This window comes from Melospiza melodia, chromosome 16 (genome assembly GCF_035770615.1).
Source record: "Melospiza melodia melodia isolate bMelMel2 chromosome 16, bMelMel2.pri, whole genome shotgun sequence".
NCBI lineage: Eukaryota > Metazoa > Chordata > Aves > Passeriformes > Passerellidae > Melospiza > Melospiza melodia.
Window position 1 is genome coordinate 11104494 of NC_086209.1, and position 16240 is coordinate 11120733.

Here is a 16240-nt window from a genome sequence, read left to right on the forward strand (position 1 = left end):
TTGAAACAAAAGTAAAGATCAAAAGTCTATGAATGTAAAATACAGTTGTAAACCACACAAAATGAGAGCTGTTATTATCCTTTATATTACTGGCAAATATTTACAATATTTCCTGCTTTGGTACAGAAATTAGACAGACTTCTGCATAAAACTCCTTGGCTGGTCCTACAGCCACACATACTATTGACTGTATTCCTAGTAAGGAGCTATTAAAAACAGGACTTTTTAAGAAAGTTACACATCTGTTTGCAGAATTAGGCCTGATTAGACAGTCAATTAGCATAATTGCAGCAATAATTCAAATTTTAGTGTTTAAAAACTGACATATCCAACACCTGTACCATCGCCACAATTTCCTAAGGCCCCAGTGGCCACGAATGGGGCTCGGAAGGAGATATTTTCAAAGAAGCCTAAGGGAAGCTAAGTTGAAGTCCTCAGCAGCATTTTTTGTCACTGAATTCCCTTAGCCTTCTTGGAAAATTCTAGTTGAAATGCTGATTATATCTCACTAAATCCACAGGAGTATAAAATACAATGCTTCAGGAAACAGCTTAAAATTAACTCATGCTTAGTAGAACTGTAAGAAGCACAAAAGTCCCAATGAAGCTGTACAGAGCAGGTCTGTAGAGGTGTTGGGACTGACACAGGTGCTGCTGCTCGTGACACACATGAAGAGCTTTGCTCCTTTGGGATTGCAGGAAAAGGCTGCTTTTCACCCAGGGCTAGAGCAGTTCCAGTTCTCTACAGGCTTCATTGTGCCACCCTTACTCAGTCCACAGGGGTTGAGTTTACAGGAGCTGTACCTGAGTGAGGGGTGCAAGATTTGACTCTGCAGCACAAAGGCCAATCAATCTCTGTGCTCATTTACAGGCATGCACAATAACTTCACTTACATGAGGCACTTAATTGAGTTCAAGTGTCTGGGAAGCAGCAAAGCTCAATGGTGAGCTCAGTGAGCTCCTCCTGTGAGCAGACTGACTGATACATACATAAGTTAGCAGGGTCAAGCCCTCAGAACATCTCTGGAAGATACTGAACTTTCCAGTCACTTGAATTCACACAGTATTCAACATCTGCCTCCTGCCTAGGTGTCTAACACACCTCAGGAGTCTCGTGCCTTGTTCCCTAAACACAAACACACTATGAACACAAAACTTACCAAGATGGTAGTGACTACTATGGTTCTGTTCTCCACAGATGAAGTGTCATTAGAGGGCAGCTGATCTAATGCTGGCACATATCTTTCATATTCATTCCAATAACCAGCCTATAAAAATGGAGATTATTACCTCATTACATACCTTTACAAGGACTCTGGTACCTGAATTTGTAAGAGCAATTGTCAAAACCTAAGGCTTTGAAACATTTCTTATTCATTGTTTTTATCATTAAGGGACTGTATTAGCTTTACATCCATTTCCTTAAAGAAACAATGTTCTCAAGCCCAAGAGCAATTCAGCACAAGCCAAATTTAAGTGAAAATACATATTAAGTTCTCCCTATCTCAATTCACATCAGTATGGTGCCTGTGGAATAAATTCCGATATATCCACAGCATAAGAACATACTACAGACAAGAAAAGAAACTGCACAGCATTCTGAGTAAAATTCTCTGAATTTGAGATTTTTATCCAAGACAGTCCCAGCAGACCTGAGCTGGCTTTAGATGCACAGACATCATTGGCAATGCAGGCACAGCTGCATTATCTCCAGAGTGGGACACAAACCCCTCTGTCAGCACAAGGTGACTTTATCAGCTGCCTGGTGCTGACCTTTGGCTGCATCACTGGGCTATCAGTGGCTTTTGTATGTCTGCACAACACAGGAGTAACACTGTTCTCTGCACCCCCCTGAGTGCCTGGGTCATGTTTAGAGGTACTTGGTTATCAAATGTGCAGAATTGTTTAAGGAGTCTCAGTGGTGATCAAGCAGGTTAAGAGCCTATGTCCAGGTGAAATCAGGGGATTTAAGAGACTCCTACACACATTATTCTCTCAGTACTTTTGTGACCCTGTCTACATAATGGTTTTGAACATCTGCCTTAAACTTCTTTTGTAACACCAATATAGGCAACTATCCCACTTAGGATCTATCCGTTATTTAGGAGACAAGAGAATTATTATGAAATTCTAAATAAAACCAAACTTAATTTCTCTTAATTTCAGAAGCTTTCACTGGTTCTAGCTTCACTGTGGCTCTAAAGCCCAGTATGGAGAGGGAGGGAAAGATGGAGAGGAATTTAGAAGATAGGACTAAGCACAGGACCATGACAGCAGGTATTATGCTTGGCAGTGGAAAAGCTCCAGAAGGGCTTAAGGGAAAAAGTTGTGTTTGAAGTTGACATGAGAACCAGTGAAGATGTTAAGCAGGGTGAGTAGTTCAGTCCAGGAACTGAATGCAACAGGGTTCCTGGGATAGGGAAGACAGCAAGAAGGGGGCACTCTTTAGGACCCTGTTATTACATTGCATCTCTGGTATTTTTGGATTTCATTGGTTAGTTGGAATAAATATTTGAGATGGTATGAAATCTGGATCCATGTCTTGAAACTCACCTTCCGTGACCCAGCAGCTTTCATTTCATACACATCAATTGTGTAATTTGTTCTCCGCCCATAGGTGTCAAACTGGATGTTCCCTGTCATTCCTTGAACTTGCACCTTGAGGGAATAAACAGAAAAGTATTTTAATAAAAGATTCACTTTATTTTTTATCTATATAAGAGACTTGTACTGCTTCTGACAGAGCCAATTGTACCGTTCAAAACAACCCCAGCCCCCATTCTCCGAGTTCCAGCTGTAAATATTTGTTAGCACTCAGCTGGTGACTCAGAGTGAGCCAGAGTGAGCTGCATTTAAATGAAATTAGCCCTGCAGGTATGTTAAATGTAAGAAAGACTGATCCTGCCATGCTTGGTCACACTGGGCTCACTGGTACAGAATGGAGCATCAGCGAAGCACAAGCAACAATTAGTGCAGTTAAAGCCCTCACAATATGGCACAGAGTGATCTGCAGTACAGACCAGAATGGCATCTCATTGTTCATTCTGGGAAGTGCTTTATTTTAAGATCAGTCCCAGTGTAGGAGAAAGGAATGAATGTCTTCTCTGAATGAGCACAGACAATTGTCTCTACTGCTTATGGGGTTTTGGTCTCAGGCAGGATGGATGGGTGTACAGACGGTAAGTCATTATCATTACCTACTCACATGAATCATCTGAAGGGGAAGTATAAAGTACTTTGTCTCAAAAAAAAAGCCTTTCTTATTTCCCTGTATGAAAGGATGAGGCATTTTCCTTTATCACTTAACACTGACAAGCTGTCATCTCAGGCAGAAAAGGTAACAGTCTCAAACTTCAGTAGGGGAAAATTAGCTTTAATATTTAGCAAAAACTGTAGAAGTTACAGGAAGAGGTGTTAGACTAGTCAAAGGCAAACTGTTCAGGGCTGGTGACTGATCTGCTGGTCACTCTTCAGAGAAGAGGTGTGAGGCTACATAAAACAAAAATTCCATGGACACAAAATTATCCAGGGAGCCAAATTCACACTGCCATATAGAGAGTTTCTTTTTATCAGTATTGATAAAAAGAAAGGTACAAATCAGATTTGAACCTTCTTTAAAATAATTTATATCATGATAGGGGCTGGAAAAAATCGGAAGTATTTCTGTCTCCAGAAAGCTAGAGAGATGAATTGCACTTTGAAAACCAAATTTGACCCCAAGAGGTCTTATCAGCTGTGGACTGAGCAAATGTATTTGTAGGGTAGTTGACACAAGTTGAATCCAGATGTGAGCTGCTGTGCCTGCCTCTGGCATTTATTGGAAGCTGTCTGGCTACCTTAGCACAGCAGTGACTGGGTGTCTCACAGAGCTTGTTCCACTGGCTCCATCCTGATGCCCACTGAGACAGGAGCTTCCTGCACTGCACACCTTTTAGCTTCAAATTTAATTTATTTCTCTTCGGTGGGAAAACTCAGCACTTTGCAAAACCTGGCTGCACTGAGGCAGGAAGGCTTGCCAGGACTCAAACACTTTTCATGGCAGCATGTGGAGGCAATTGCAGAGTGACTATTTATAAGTGTCCAGATCTGTCTGTCTAATATAATCAATGCTAACAGGTTTGTTTGAGAGTTACTTGAGTCAGATTAAAAACAGCAATCTTGTCTTTTGTATCTACAAAAACATTATCCGGTTTTTCCTGTAGTCACTTGCTTTAAAGCAAATAGCAGACTAAAAAGAGTTTAAAAATCAACAATATTAGAGACATAAGTGAGGTGGATCCCATGCCATAACTAGTGTTAAGGATATAAAATTTGGCCATGCAGAAGGTAATCTGGCTAAATGCAAAGTTATGCCAGGAATCAGAACTGGTTGGAGGCAAAACTGTTCCTAGGTTCAGGACGGTGCTGAGATATATCAGTACTAATATGACCAACAACAATTTCTCCACTTTTTAAAACCAATCTGAGTTGAATTTTTACTGGCAAATTATCAAAACTGCAAACATGCATTTAACAAATCTATCCCTGTAAGAATTACAACACATGTACCAAAGACCCAGTCTAGTTCTGTTAGTCAGATTTGCAGGCTCACCCTGACTTTACAAACCCCCAAGGTGTGTTTGATTGCAAAATGGCTCATGCTTACTCTCCTGGAGAGCTGGGGTGTTACAGGGGAGCTGGGGAACTGTAGGTGCTCTGGTGGGCACAATCAGGCAGCTGCTGCATCAGTACCACAGGGATTTTGGCCAAAGTTTTGAGAGCTAGCATGTTACACCTCGCCCTCTATTGAATATATTTTATCCATCCTTTGAAGTTCCTCATTAACTTTGTTTTTACTTTGTTCCCCCTGAGGAGCTGTAGCTGTTTGTGTGAGCACAGAAGCTCTGTGCTCATGGAGCAGGACACAAGCACTACAGAATTGCTGCTGTTGCTCTTTAGCTGTTATGTTTGCCCTTACCATTTTCAGTGCTCTTTCTATATCAATTCCTTGGCTCCATGGCACTGCAGGGTTAGCCAGGCAGTCTCCAGCACTGCCTCTCCTGGAGACATCCACACGCTGCCTTCGGAGGTACCGGAAAGCCTCAGCTATCACCAGCACTGCATCGTGGGTCAGTGCAGACGTGTACTGCAATTGACACAAAGAAAATACAGCAACAAACTGCAATTTTAGAATTGCCCCAGGTATCACATCAAGTCCTCCTCTTTGTTAGAACAGGAGAATCATGCTTGCTGTTCGGGGCTGGTGACTGATCTGTTGTCACTGTTCAGAGATGAGGTGCAAGGCTACATAAAACAAAAATTCCAGGGACCCAAAATTATCCAGTGAGCCAAATTCACACTGACATATAGGGAGTTTCTTTTTATCAGTACATGGATTTGAACCTTCTTTAAAATAATTTATATCACTACAGGGGCTGGAAAAATTGGAGGTATTCCTGTCTCCAGAAAGCTAGAGAGATGAATTGCACTTTGAAAACCAACTCTGACCCCAAGAGATCTTATCAACTGTGGATCCTTTGCTTGCTCTCTGTCCTTCAGCTGGTGCTTTGTAACAATTCCACCAATTTCAATTAACAAATTAAAAATATTTTCATTCTGTATAGCATATTAGCAGCAAAATAACAATACCAGTTCAGAGCCGCATAAAATTTCAATTTAATTGGAAACTTGCTCATCTAGATGAGCTTACTACAAATGTCTGCAATTCCATGCTGGACCATACTGATACCAAAGGAAAGCTCATATTTGAGTTTTTGCATTAGGTAGTTTTTTTGTTTTTAACAAGATTGCCAAGAGAGCTTTGACTTGAAGTTAACATAAATCATTTCTGTTTGGATCACAGTCCTGATTAGGTAGCATCTGTGGAAAGGAATAGATAAGATTACTTTTCTTAGAAAACAGCTATACAAGCAAGTAATCACAAAATACACTTTAGGAATTACATCACCTTGGTAATTCACCATCTGCCTTCCCTTACTCCATGATAAATCTGCAGAGGGTGGGAAACTCTGAGGAGCAGCAGCTCTGGAACAAAACCCCCAGACAACTTAACTTACATATTCCTGTTGCTGTCAACTCCATTCACTGCTTGTTGCATGTTATCTGGTGACACCCCCAATGCTATAAATTTAGCATCACCTAGAAAATGTCATCAAAGAGGGAGTTTTTTTGGTATTTGACATCCCTGGGTTCCACCGGCATTACAGCACACCTGTAATTCCAGGTTCTGTGTAGAGGAGACCCTCTCAGCATGGATGTACTGGAGCAATTCAACATGCTCACTCTGTAAGAGCAGATTCCAAGTCCCTTGTAAATGAACCTCAATACCTCCACATCATTTGTAAGAGAACAAAGGAAGAAATGAAGAATGGAAGGTGCACCTGCCCTTCTTTTGGCTGTCTAGAGATCCTGCTACCCAAGGAACCTTGTGCTGGAGTTCAGGCCACAAGACCTGCTGCCCATGCGTGAGTTAGAAAGTCAGAAATCCAAGTTTCAGCTGCTTATTCAGCTACACTCTTTATGGACAAGATTTATTATACTCAGAAATTAATTCTATCCTGTAGGGCAGGATAGCACAATTGGAGGTTCTGCATTTCTTAACACTCAGTATTATCTTACTGCAAGTTCTTCAGTTTGATACCAAGCCACAGGAACTCTGCACAGAACAAGGAGTGTCTGCATGTGCAGATCAAGAGAAACGTGTCATAAAGAAGAGTGCAAAGGTAGGGCTGTGAAGAAGGTATAGAGCAGACATTTCACTGAGCTTTAAATGACAGCAGCTTAAGCTCATTGGGAGTGGGTGGTGGTTCCTGCTCTGTACAGCACAGGCACTCTGATCCTGCCCACCTTTACCTCTCCCTGTGATGCTTTGTAATAATCACTCTCGCCTCTCTTACAAAGTTAACAAAGGTTATATACACCACAATCCACACAATAATACAGAACTGGACAGTAATTTTAATGTATTTGTTCCTGTATTAAAAAAAAGTCTTGTATTAGCTGTCCAATCTAGCACTACATAAAACTTACACATTGATAATTTTTTCAGCAGACTGCGTCAATTGTCATAACCTTAATGCAGTCCCTTCCAAGTCATGCCAAGAGAGCTATCTAATTTTCTCCTTTATTTGAATTCTACTTATGAATGCATGAGCATGCAAAGAGAAAAAAAGAGAGAAAGAAGGGAAAGGCTGATAAAATGCAGAATAAATTAAACATCAGGACTTTAATCTCTAGGCAATTTTATTTCCTAATCAAAAATATTGTACATCAATTCTTAAGTATGCTTTTTGTCTGATTGACAAATACTGTGCACATTTCTATAATGAGCTGCACATTTGTGGAAAGGTAATGTAATCTTTGTGTTTCTACCATATACTTAAGATTCTTTTTTAAGGAGGAAGAATAATTTTTTCCTCAAGGTAAATTGCTTTCAAGTGGAATAAAATCATCTCAGGTTAACTTTGTATATTTCAGAGCTTTTAAGATTAGTGTGATACTTATCTTCACTTCTGCATCACTGCTAGAAAGCTTTAGAAAGCAGGACTAAGTTCAAATCCACAGGCAACAATACACTAATCTGGTTTTTGTGGGCCTCTGTTTGCCTTCCTTGGCTTCCTCTGAAATGCCAGAAAGGCGTGCGATTAAGAAAATTTTCCTCCCTCACAGAAATGTCATGATGCCAGGAACAGTATCTCCAAATGGCACCAGTCATTAATGAATGGCACTGCCAGAAGGAGCAGACCCTTGTCAGCAGCTCCTTTTCTGTCTGGATCCCAGCCCACGGCTACTGCCCACCCTGCTGCCCCCCATGCATGGAACTGGAGTAGATTTTTCCTTCTTATCTAGTATTTTAATGCTTTCCTGAACTTTGTCTTACTCATACTGAGACATTACTCCAGTTTATCAAAGTAATTTTCAATTCCAAATCTGTTCCATCAATTTGCATGTGTCCTTGCCAAATCAAACACCAAAGACATGAACTGTCTTGTCAGGGCAAGAGGTTTGGCTGCCCTGAGAAATCAGTCTGTATACTACCATACCCAGGTTTCAATCATCTATGCATAGCAGTGAAAAAGAACAGATCCCACCAAAAGAAGACAAGAAAGAAGGAACATTACTAATATGCAGTGCTCCTAGAAGATTTTATGACTTCTGTGCCTAGACACAGTTTCCCTGATGCACTCCTTCACAGAACAGTGAATAGCATCCTCCTCTATGAAAGATGCTGAGGCAGAACAAAATCTGGGTGAGATAGTAACAGGTTGCAGGTTTCCTAATAACAGGTGCATTTACTTCCTCTAATCTGTGACAGTTTTGCTGAACCTGGGACTTTCATCCAAAAAATTTTTGAAAATTTGTATTGGTTCCAGTTTTAATAGCCAGACTGTTTAAGTAAAGGACAGTGGTGCAAAACAGAGGCTTAGATTATGAGGGTAACTGCCAGCAGTGACTAGGAGGCAGCAGTGGCTCATTAGTGAATCCAAAGCTACTTCATTTTGCATGTGAAATTCTCTATTACCATTAAAATGGACTAGTAATCCACATTTCGCATCTAAAATCTAACCTCACTAGCCCTCATATTCAGCCCAAGACCAACTCAAGAGATTCACAGTAGAAGTTTTTATATCCACTGCACAGTGACAGGATTTTCTTCTGAGGAGCTCCCACCATGGTGGGCACTTGGTGTAACAGCTTCTGCCTCTTTCTTCTGGAAAGGCAGTGACTGTTGTGACATATTCTCATCATAATCATGCACATATCATCTGAGGTTACAAACTCCCAAAGAATTGTTAAAAGCATATCAGGTCCATCACTGATAGGTTACAATAAATACCTTTAATGGTGAGTTTTTGGCTTCAGGGAATTCCCTTTCATCAAGCCTCATCCAGCGCTGTAGAAACTGTTGAACCATTGGATTTTCATTATTAACAATCTGGAATCCAGTTATGTTGGCACCTCCATGCATTACTTTCTCCAGAACAATGTCTGTGAAACCCTGGGAGGACACATGTAGAAAAACAAAGAATCATTGTCATCCAAAGTCACTTCCCTTTAGTTCAGTTTTACCTGCTACAAGTGCAGCACAAAGGATACTGCCTAATGTCCCTCTTCTTAGCTAAAAATATTCCACCAAGGAGACAAATACTATCACAATTAGGATTTTGATAGTGGCACAGAGTAGAATTTAAAACATCTTCTTGTTTGTTGCAATAGAAAACTTCCCTTTTGGGTTGTGGCAATGTGGTAGGTAATATTTGCCAGTCAGAAAGAAAACAGCAGGGGAACTTGAAGTACCATTTCCTCTTTTGTCCTAATCATGGTGAAAACTGGTCAAGGACCTCAAATCCCATTTGTACAGCAAGGTGACTGCAAAGGTTCAGGGCTGGAAAAGAAAACCACTCCATCTCTTGCCAGGCAGTTCTCCATCACAGCACCACTCAGCATGTCACATGCAAGCGGAACGGGATGATTCTCTCCCACTTTGTTGTTATTTATACCTGAGGCAGTAAATTGGAGTCTTTTTGATTAGTATGACTTGATTGCAGTCATGTTTATTTGAATGTCAATGGTTACACATACTAAAAGGCAACCCAGAATAAGAACCTCTGTATTTCTATGCACGAGCTAATCAGTGAGACCACGTCTGCTTCTTATAATGCAAAATGATGCATCTTAAAGTCATACAGTACTTATACTAAATAAGAATATTTAAAAATTTGTCTTTTCTGCTTTAATCACACCAAAACAAGGATACAGAGAATCTTTGAGTAATTAGGATTGCCAACTAGAAAGTGAGAGTTTTGGAAAAACTCACATTTTTCTACTTCCAGTAGGCACAGAACCTAAAAATGAGTCTTCCTGCAGGATGAATTACAATACAAGACTTTTTGTAAGGAATTTAAGTAGATAGTGTTTCAAAAGCATCACAAACGTTCCTGAAAGTCAATCCTATTCTCCAGAAGAAGCTCTGATACAGATAGAAATGTATAGCCTCTTCCTGGTAGATCAGCACATACACAGGCACAACCCTACACTCTGAAATACAAAAGAAAGGCTAAACAGCCTTGGTGGTTTACTTGATAGAATTGCTCGACTTTGCAGCTATTTACCACCTATACATGCATGTTTATACAGAAACATGCTACAATTATTTTTCCTAGAGTGATTAAATTCAAAATATGTTTCTCGGAAATTACAGTCACAATTTATGAGGACAGAAACATCTAATTTGTGAGGATAGAAATTACTGGAAAATATATAGTTAAATTATTACTTTAAAATTAGTAGAGGACATGACATTTTCTGTCATAAGAAACTGAGTAGAGATGACATACCAGTTATAGTATTTACTGAAGCAATTTCTCAAAATCCAAGTACTCATCCATGCATTTCCACTTCCTGATTAAAGTTTTCACAACCTGAACAGAATATTTTACCCTCTAAAATGCAGCTATACTTTCCATGAAGAAAAGTTCTTACCAGGTTAGCTAACATGTAGTGATAGCCTCTAGAGTGTTTTCCGAGGATTACTACCTGTGTGGAGAAAAACATTAGAGATTATTCAGCTGTAAGAAGATGACTCTTAATTAGTGGAAAAGACACAGAGAATGAACATTTTGATAAAATTCTATGTTCAATCCATGGGCAGCACAAATATTGCAGATTTGTGGCATTACAGACAAGATATAGTCCTTTATGTTTTTCAAACACATGGGCACAGTACAACAAAGAGTAACTCACAAGGCTGGGAAGATTCTGCTTGCAGAGATGACCTTACCTGGCAAATGCACTCTTGTGGTCAGTGTCCTCCCTGCTGACCAGGTTAATTTTAGTTATCAGTTCAAGTATTTCTGCTCTGAAATGAGGTAGCACTGTATCTGCCCAAAGTAAACTCCTGTTTACTTTGTTCCTTGTTTGTGGGGTGTAGGAGAGGCGCAGGACACAGCCCAGCCTGTCAATGTGTTTGTTAACCTGTACCAGCACAGCAGGGCTGGGCAGGCTCCAAGCTATACAGGGAGTTCCCTACAAGAATCCCAGCCAAGCCTTTTCATGTCTGAATGTCTAAAGTTAAATTCCCAAAGTTATAAGCAGTGACCTTCATTGCCTTTTGACAGGTTCCAAAGGGCCTGAAAACCTGTCATTTCTGGTGCATCTAAATGGATACATCTGACCTTACAATGCTTTGTCAAAATTGCCACTAAATGTTATGTTGCACATTCCACTAAGCAACATCTCCTGCCCTGGCTGACCTCACTTGGGCATCTCCCTGCACAAACAGTCATTAAATGGAATTGCTGAGGGACAAGAGGGCAGCAGGATGAACTCAGCAGCTGGATTCTCTGAGGGTAATGGGGAACAGTGGAGGCAGCACTGTCTGGCAAGCCTGACCTTTGCCATCCTGTGTGCTCCCTCACCAGGAATCCTGGAATCCTGTGCTTTTGCAGAAGGAAGGAAAACAAACACTTCCCATGTCTACACAGAGGGCACCTGGCTCACCAGCAATGCCACTTGTGCAAAACCGTGCCCTTGCCTTCAGATTATAACCTCAGAAACATCCATCCAGTCCCACGGCCATCAAATGGAACAACATCCACCAGTATGAATTTAATTTATAATTGTGATGTTTGCATGCATGTCAGGACATAATCCATTCTACCCAGGACTGCTGAGTTAAAACCAGCAAACATAATAATAAACAATTATTATTGCAGTATATGTCTTACAAGCAGCTCATGCAAACAGATGATGCTTTTTGATGAACCATCTGAAAATCTATACATAACCTTACAAAGTTACTCCATGATCAGAGAAACACACTCCAAACACCACACTTTGAAAGAAAACATAACCATTTAACGTCTTTGCTAAAAACAGATGACATCTGAGTCACTGACTTTAGATATACTGCTGAGCCTGCTCAAGTTCTTGATTAAATTATTAAGTTCCCAATTGCCTCTTTGGGTAGTATTGTCCTTAATAGATGCCATTTCCTTCAAATTCACATTTAATTCTGTAGGAATTTGCATACTTCCAGCAGCCTGAAAATAAACTGTTGTTCAGGTCCTCTTGGGAATTGTATGTACACTCTGTTGGTAGAAAGCATCTGCTTTCCTACACTCACATTTGTTTTCTGTGGAAATGTGCAGGCTTCCTTCAGATCATCTGGTGCGCATGCTATTTGCATACTGAATTCTCTGTACATTTTAATTTCACCTTAAAGGCAGGTTAGAGACAAAAAACTTAAGAACAACAATTGTGGTTTTAACCTTAACAACAAATAAGAAAGCTTTTACGTTTCTATGCAGAAATGTGTTTATTTAAGAGAAAAATATCACCACAGATGAAGTCAGAGGTTGTAAGAAAAACATACATGGAACTGCTACAGGCCTCAGGAGCAACACTGCAAATAGGAAATGTAGGACTCATTAGCATAGATCAGACTCAACTTTCATCTCATCTGTTGTCATGTCTTCAAAATGACCCTGTTTATTAGTCCAACATACTACAGCCAAGCTGTAATTCATAAAGCATCTTTCAGAAGTGACCTGACAGCATTTCTATTCATACAATCGACCACATTGGCTCATAACTATTGAACTGGATCTTAACAATGTGTTTAAAATTCACAACACACTACACAGCTGCCCTAAATCTTAACAAGTACAAGTCTCCTCCTCCCTCACTTTCCACCCTGCACCAACTGTCCAGCATGTTGAAGGGAGCTGCTGGATTAGCAAGCCCTGCAGAAACAATCACAGACATGTGTTACTCCCAGGGGAGCCAAGTGATGGATAAAGCTTTTTTATGAAGAAGGAAAACAGAAGTATAACAGCATAACAGGAGTATAACAAATAAATCTCATCAACTGCTGATATATTGTGAAGCTTATACAGAAAGTGGGATATTGAATAGTGGTGGTGAATAGAAAGCCAGGATTACAGGGCAAGGATTTCACAGAGCTACATGTCTTTCGTAAGTTTGACTTCCAAGACTTAATATTGCTTTCACCTTGACTGAAAGAAAAGCTTATAAGATTTTACACTGAACAAAGGAGAAGAGAAAAAATAGCTGGAAATCATAATGAATAATTCAGATTTCTGATCCCACATGATTCTTGCTTTGTAGATAAAAAGATCATAACGTCAGGTTTGATATAGAATCAAATAAAGTTTGTATTTTTAAATAACTCTTTGGATATTCCAAATTAATTAAGAGAACATATAGAGGGAGCATAACTAAAATGTATCTGCTTTCAAAATAAAAGTAAAATCTGCTGGTCAGCAGCAGGCTTACTTGAAGTACATACCTATATGCCTGATTGGCAAGTTAAATCACCATTGGCAATTTTACTTTTCCTTCTGCCTAGGGGAGTTATTTTTTAAATGCAAGCATAAAGACAATTTTGTTTCCACTGCATCAGTCATCATTATAACAAATAAGCAACTACAAATATTTTGCCTTTTCAGATTTTTCCTAAAATGTTGGAAGATAGCACTAAAGCTATTAACTGGCTAATATTATGTTGGTATGAACCACTGTAGTATTTCTAAAGCAATAGTGGCAATTCTCTCATGAGGACACCCATGTTTTTGCTGCACTGGTGAGCTCAGAATTGTCACAGCTCTTCAGATGCAGCCTCACCACTGCACAGTAAAAGGGAAGGGTCCCCTTTAGTGACCTGCTGACCATGCTAATCCAGTGCAGCCCAGGATGCTGTTGGCCTTTGCTGTGACAGGACAGGGCTGGCTTGTGGTCAGCTCGACTGCCACGACCCCAAGATCCTTCTCTGCAGAGCTGCTTTCCAGCCAGGAAGCCTCTACCCAGTCTGTACTGGTGCATGGGGTTGTTCTTTTTCAGGTGCAGGGCTTTGCACTTCCCTTTGTGAGGTTCCATTCTTCTCACTTCATCAGCCTGTCATGTATTGTAGCACAACCACTTGGTATAGTGTATCACTCCTCTTATTTTGGTATCATCTGCAAACTTGCTGAGACTGCACTCCATCCCACAACCTTCAGATCCCTCAGAGAGATGTTAAACAGGATTAGCCCCAGTACCCTCAGGGTACCCCAAATAGTAACTAACCTCCAGCTGGCCTCTGTGTTGCTGATCACAACCCTCTAAGCCCAGCAGTTCAGTCATTTTTAAATTCACCTTCCTGCCTCTGTGGGCTTTAATTTCAAAAAGGCATTGAAAAATACAAGCTAAGAGGATATGCTTGCACTTTTACTGAGAGAAGGAGCTATCATGAATTTGGCAGCACTGAAAGGAAAACTACCATGTCCAATTGTTACCTGTAAGGAGCATATCTTTCCTACACTTGAATCCACTGAATCTGGTCAGTTTAGTCTGACCAGGATGTCAGACCAAAGGACATATCATCCTTTATTTACAAATGAGAAAAGAAATAAAAAAATTAGATCACAAAAGTACAGATTACCTCATCTGCAGCTCAAACCCACAATATTTTATGAGTCTATTAGATCTTCCCATAACATAAAATACTGATGCTGACAGGCAGTATTGCCACAAAGAAGGTCTGAAAATTTTTACTATACTTTTCATACCTGACAAGTGGCAGAAATATGCCACTTTAATGGAATGACAGGCAGAGATCTGACCTGCTGCAATGTGTCTTTCCATTTTCACCATATCTGAGAACAATGAGGCAGTGTTAACTCTAGAGCTCTTCTTTCCTCTGTTTTAGTAGAACAGTAGTAAGCAAAATGAAATTTCCCATAGGATCAGAGTTAAAAAGTGTTTTTGTTGAGGCTAGTTATACATTAATTTGGGTTCCATTGTCACAAAAAGCCTACACTTAAAAAAGAATCTACTGTTTTTCAAGTGTACATGCACATTTCTGAAGACAGGAGAACTTAGCTATCCCTGGTTAGACAATAATCACAGAATCACAGAATCACAGAATTTTCAAGACTGGAAGAGACCTATAAGATCATCTAGTCCAGCCGATGTTCTAACTGTTCAACTAGATCATGGCAGCAAGTGCCACATCCAGTCTTTTTTTAAATTCTTCAAGGGATGATGCCTCCACCACCTCACTGGGTAAATGATTCCAGTTACACCTCACTATAGAAATATAATTATGACACCTTTGCCTTCAAAGCAGTGAGCAAATGTCAGAAGTCATCACACAACTCTTTCTTTCCCACAGCAAACAAACAAAGCTGATAAATGGACTCAGGGATAAAAAAAATTTTAACAGCATCATCAGGATGAGCTGTCAGTGCTGATTGCACTTCATGGGAACAGAGGGATATCAAGCATAGCAACAACAGTCTGGCAAGCCCAAATTGTTGTGGAGCACACTGTCTTCTGACCTGGCTAGCAGGTCAGGTGTTTTCTACCTCCTAGCCCTATTGAAAGCATTTATGTTCTGAGGATGGAGTTACTTGAAGCTTATCTCAGACCTGAGCAGCTCCTGCCTCTACATTGACTGAATGACTGAAAAGCTGTGCCTGGTGAAGCAGCACCCTACTGAACCAGCTCATTTGTCTTCAGGACAAAATGAAGAAAGGAGAGGAACAGAGTATCAGGGTGACCATCCAGTTAGTTTAATAGAAACTGAAGGCAAGGCCCAAGAAGTTGTCAGGGTGTTAGCAAGATGTTTAACCTCTCTTGAGTGCCATCTGCAAGTTCTGCATCTCAGCTCTGTTCCTACCCCTCAGCAAAAGGAGGAACTGCAGAGTCCTCTCCTTGGCCTGCTGCCCACTCCTGCAGCCCCTTCCTGCACTGGGGGAGCTGCCCATGGGGTCTGCATCCATGGCACTGCAGCTCTCTGCCTCAGTGCACTACAAACAGCAATGCAGGGGTCACCCCTAGAGTGTCAGTGACCATGTGAGCAATGGACAGTAGTAAATCATCATGGCTCACTGTGTTTGCTCTGCACAGGTCACCCCTTGTCACATAAACTTTCCAGACAGGAGTAGGAAAAACGGTAGGAGAACAGAAAACAAAACTTCTCTTGTGGGAACAGGACTTTCCTCATCTAACCAGATACCACAGTAAAAATAAGATTCCTTGTAACCCCAGTAGCTCAATTTTACTGTAAGCTGGCAGAGCCCACTCACCTATTTTCCAATTTACACAGAAGCCTCTGAAGGAAGACCAAATTCCCTTTGAGGATTATAAACACTAGACAAGGTTCAATCTTCTCTCAGTATATTTATAAACAAGGGCTTTTTTGAGTCATGATTTTGACTCTATCACATCAACACCACCAG

General features: G+C 40.5%; 1 protein-coding gene across 4 annotated transcripts in view; it reads right to left on the reverse strand.

The window, feature by feature from the left end:
• Window positions 1-16240, reverse strand: part of GRIA3 (glutamate ionotropic receptor AMPA type subunit 3) — a 141594-nt gene that overhangs the window by 51993 nt on the left and 73361 nt on the right. For 3 of the 4 annotated variants that reach the window (XR_010029753.1, XM_063170603.1, XM_063170602.1), the window contains exons 5-9: window positions 10482-10535; window positions 8836-8997; window positions 4957-5124; window positions 2553-2657; window positions 1160-1267 (exon numbers count right to left, since the gene is read on the reverse strand). Coding sequence is in view for 3 of the 4 variants with exons in the window: in XM_063170603.1 (XP_063026673.1) it covers window positions 1160-1267; window positions 2553-2657; window positions 4957-5124; window positions 8836-8997; window positions 10482-10535 (597 nt within the window). In the remaining variant the exon portion in view is untranslated. Of the gene's footprint in view, window positions 1-22; window positions 804-1159; window positions 1268-2552; window positions 2658-4956; window positions 5125-8835; window positions 8998-10481; window positions 10536-16240 lie in introns of those variants that run through there. The other variant, XM_063170604.1, reaches the window with a different exon arrangement.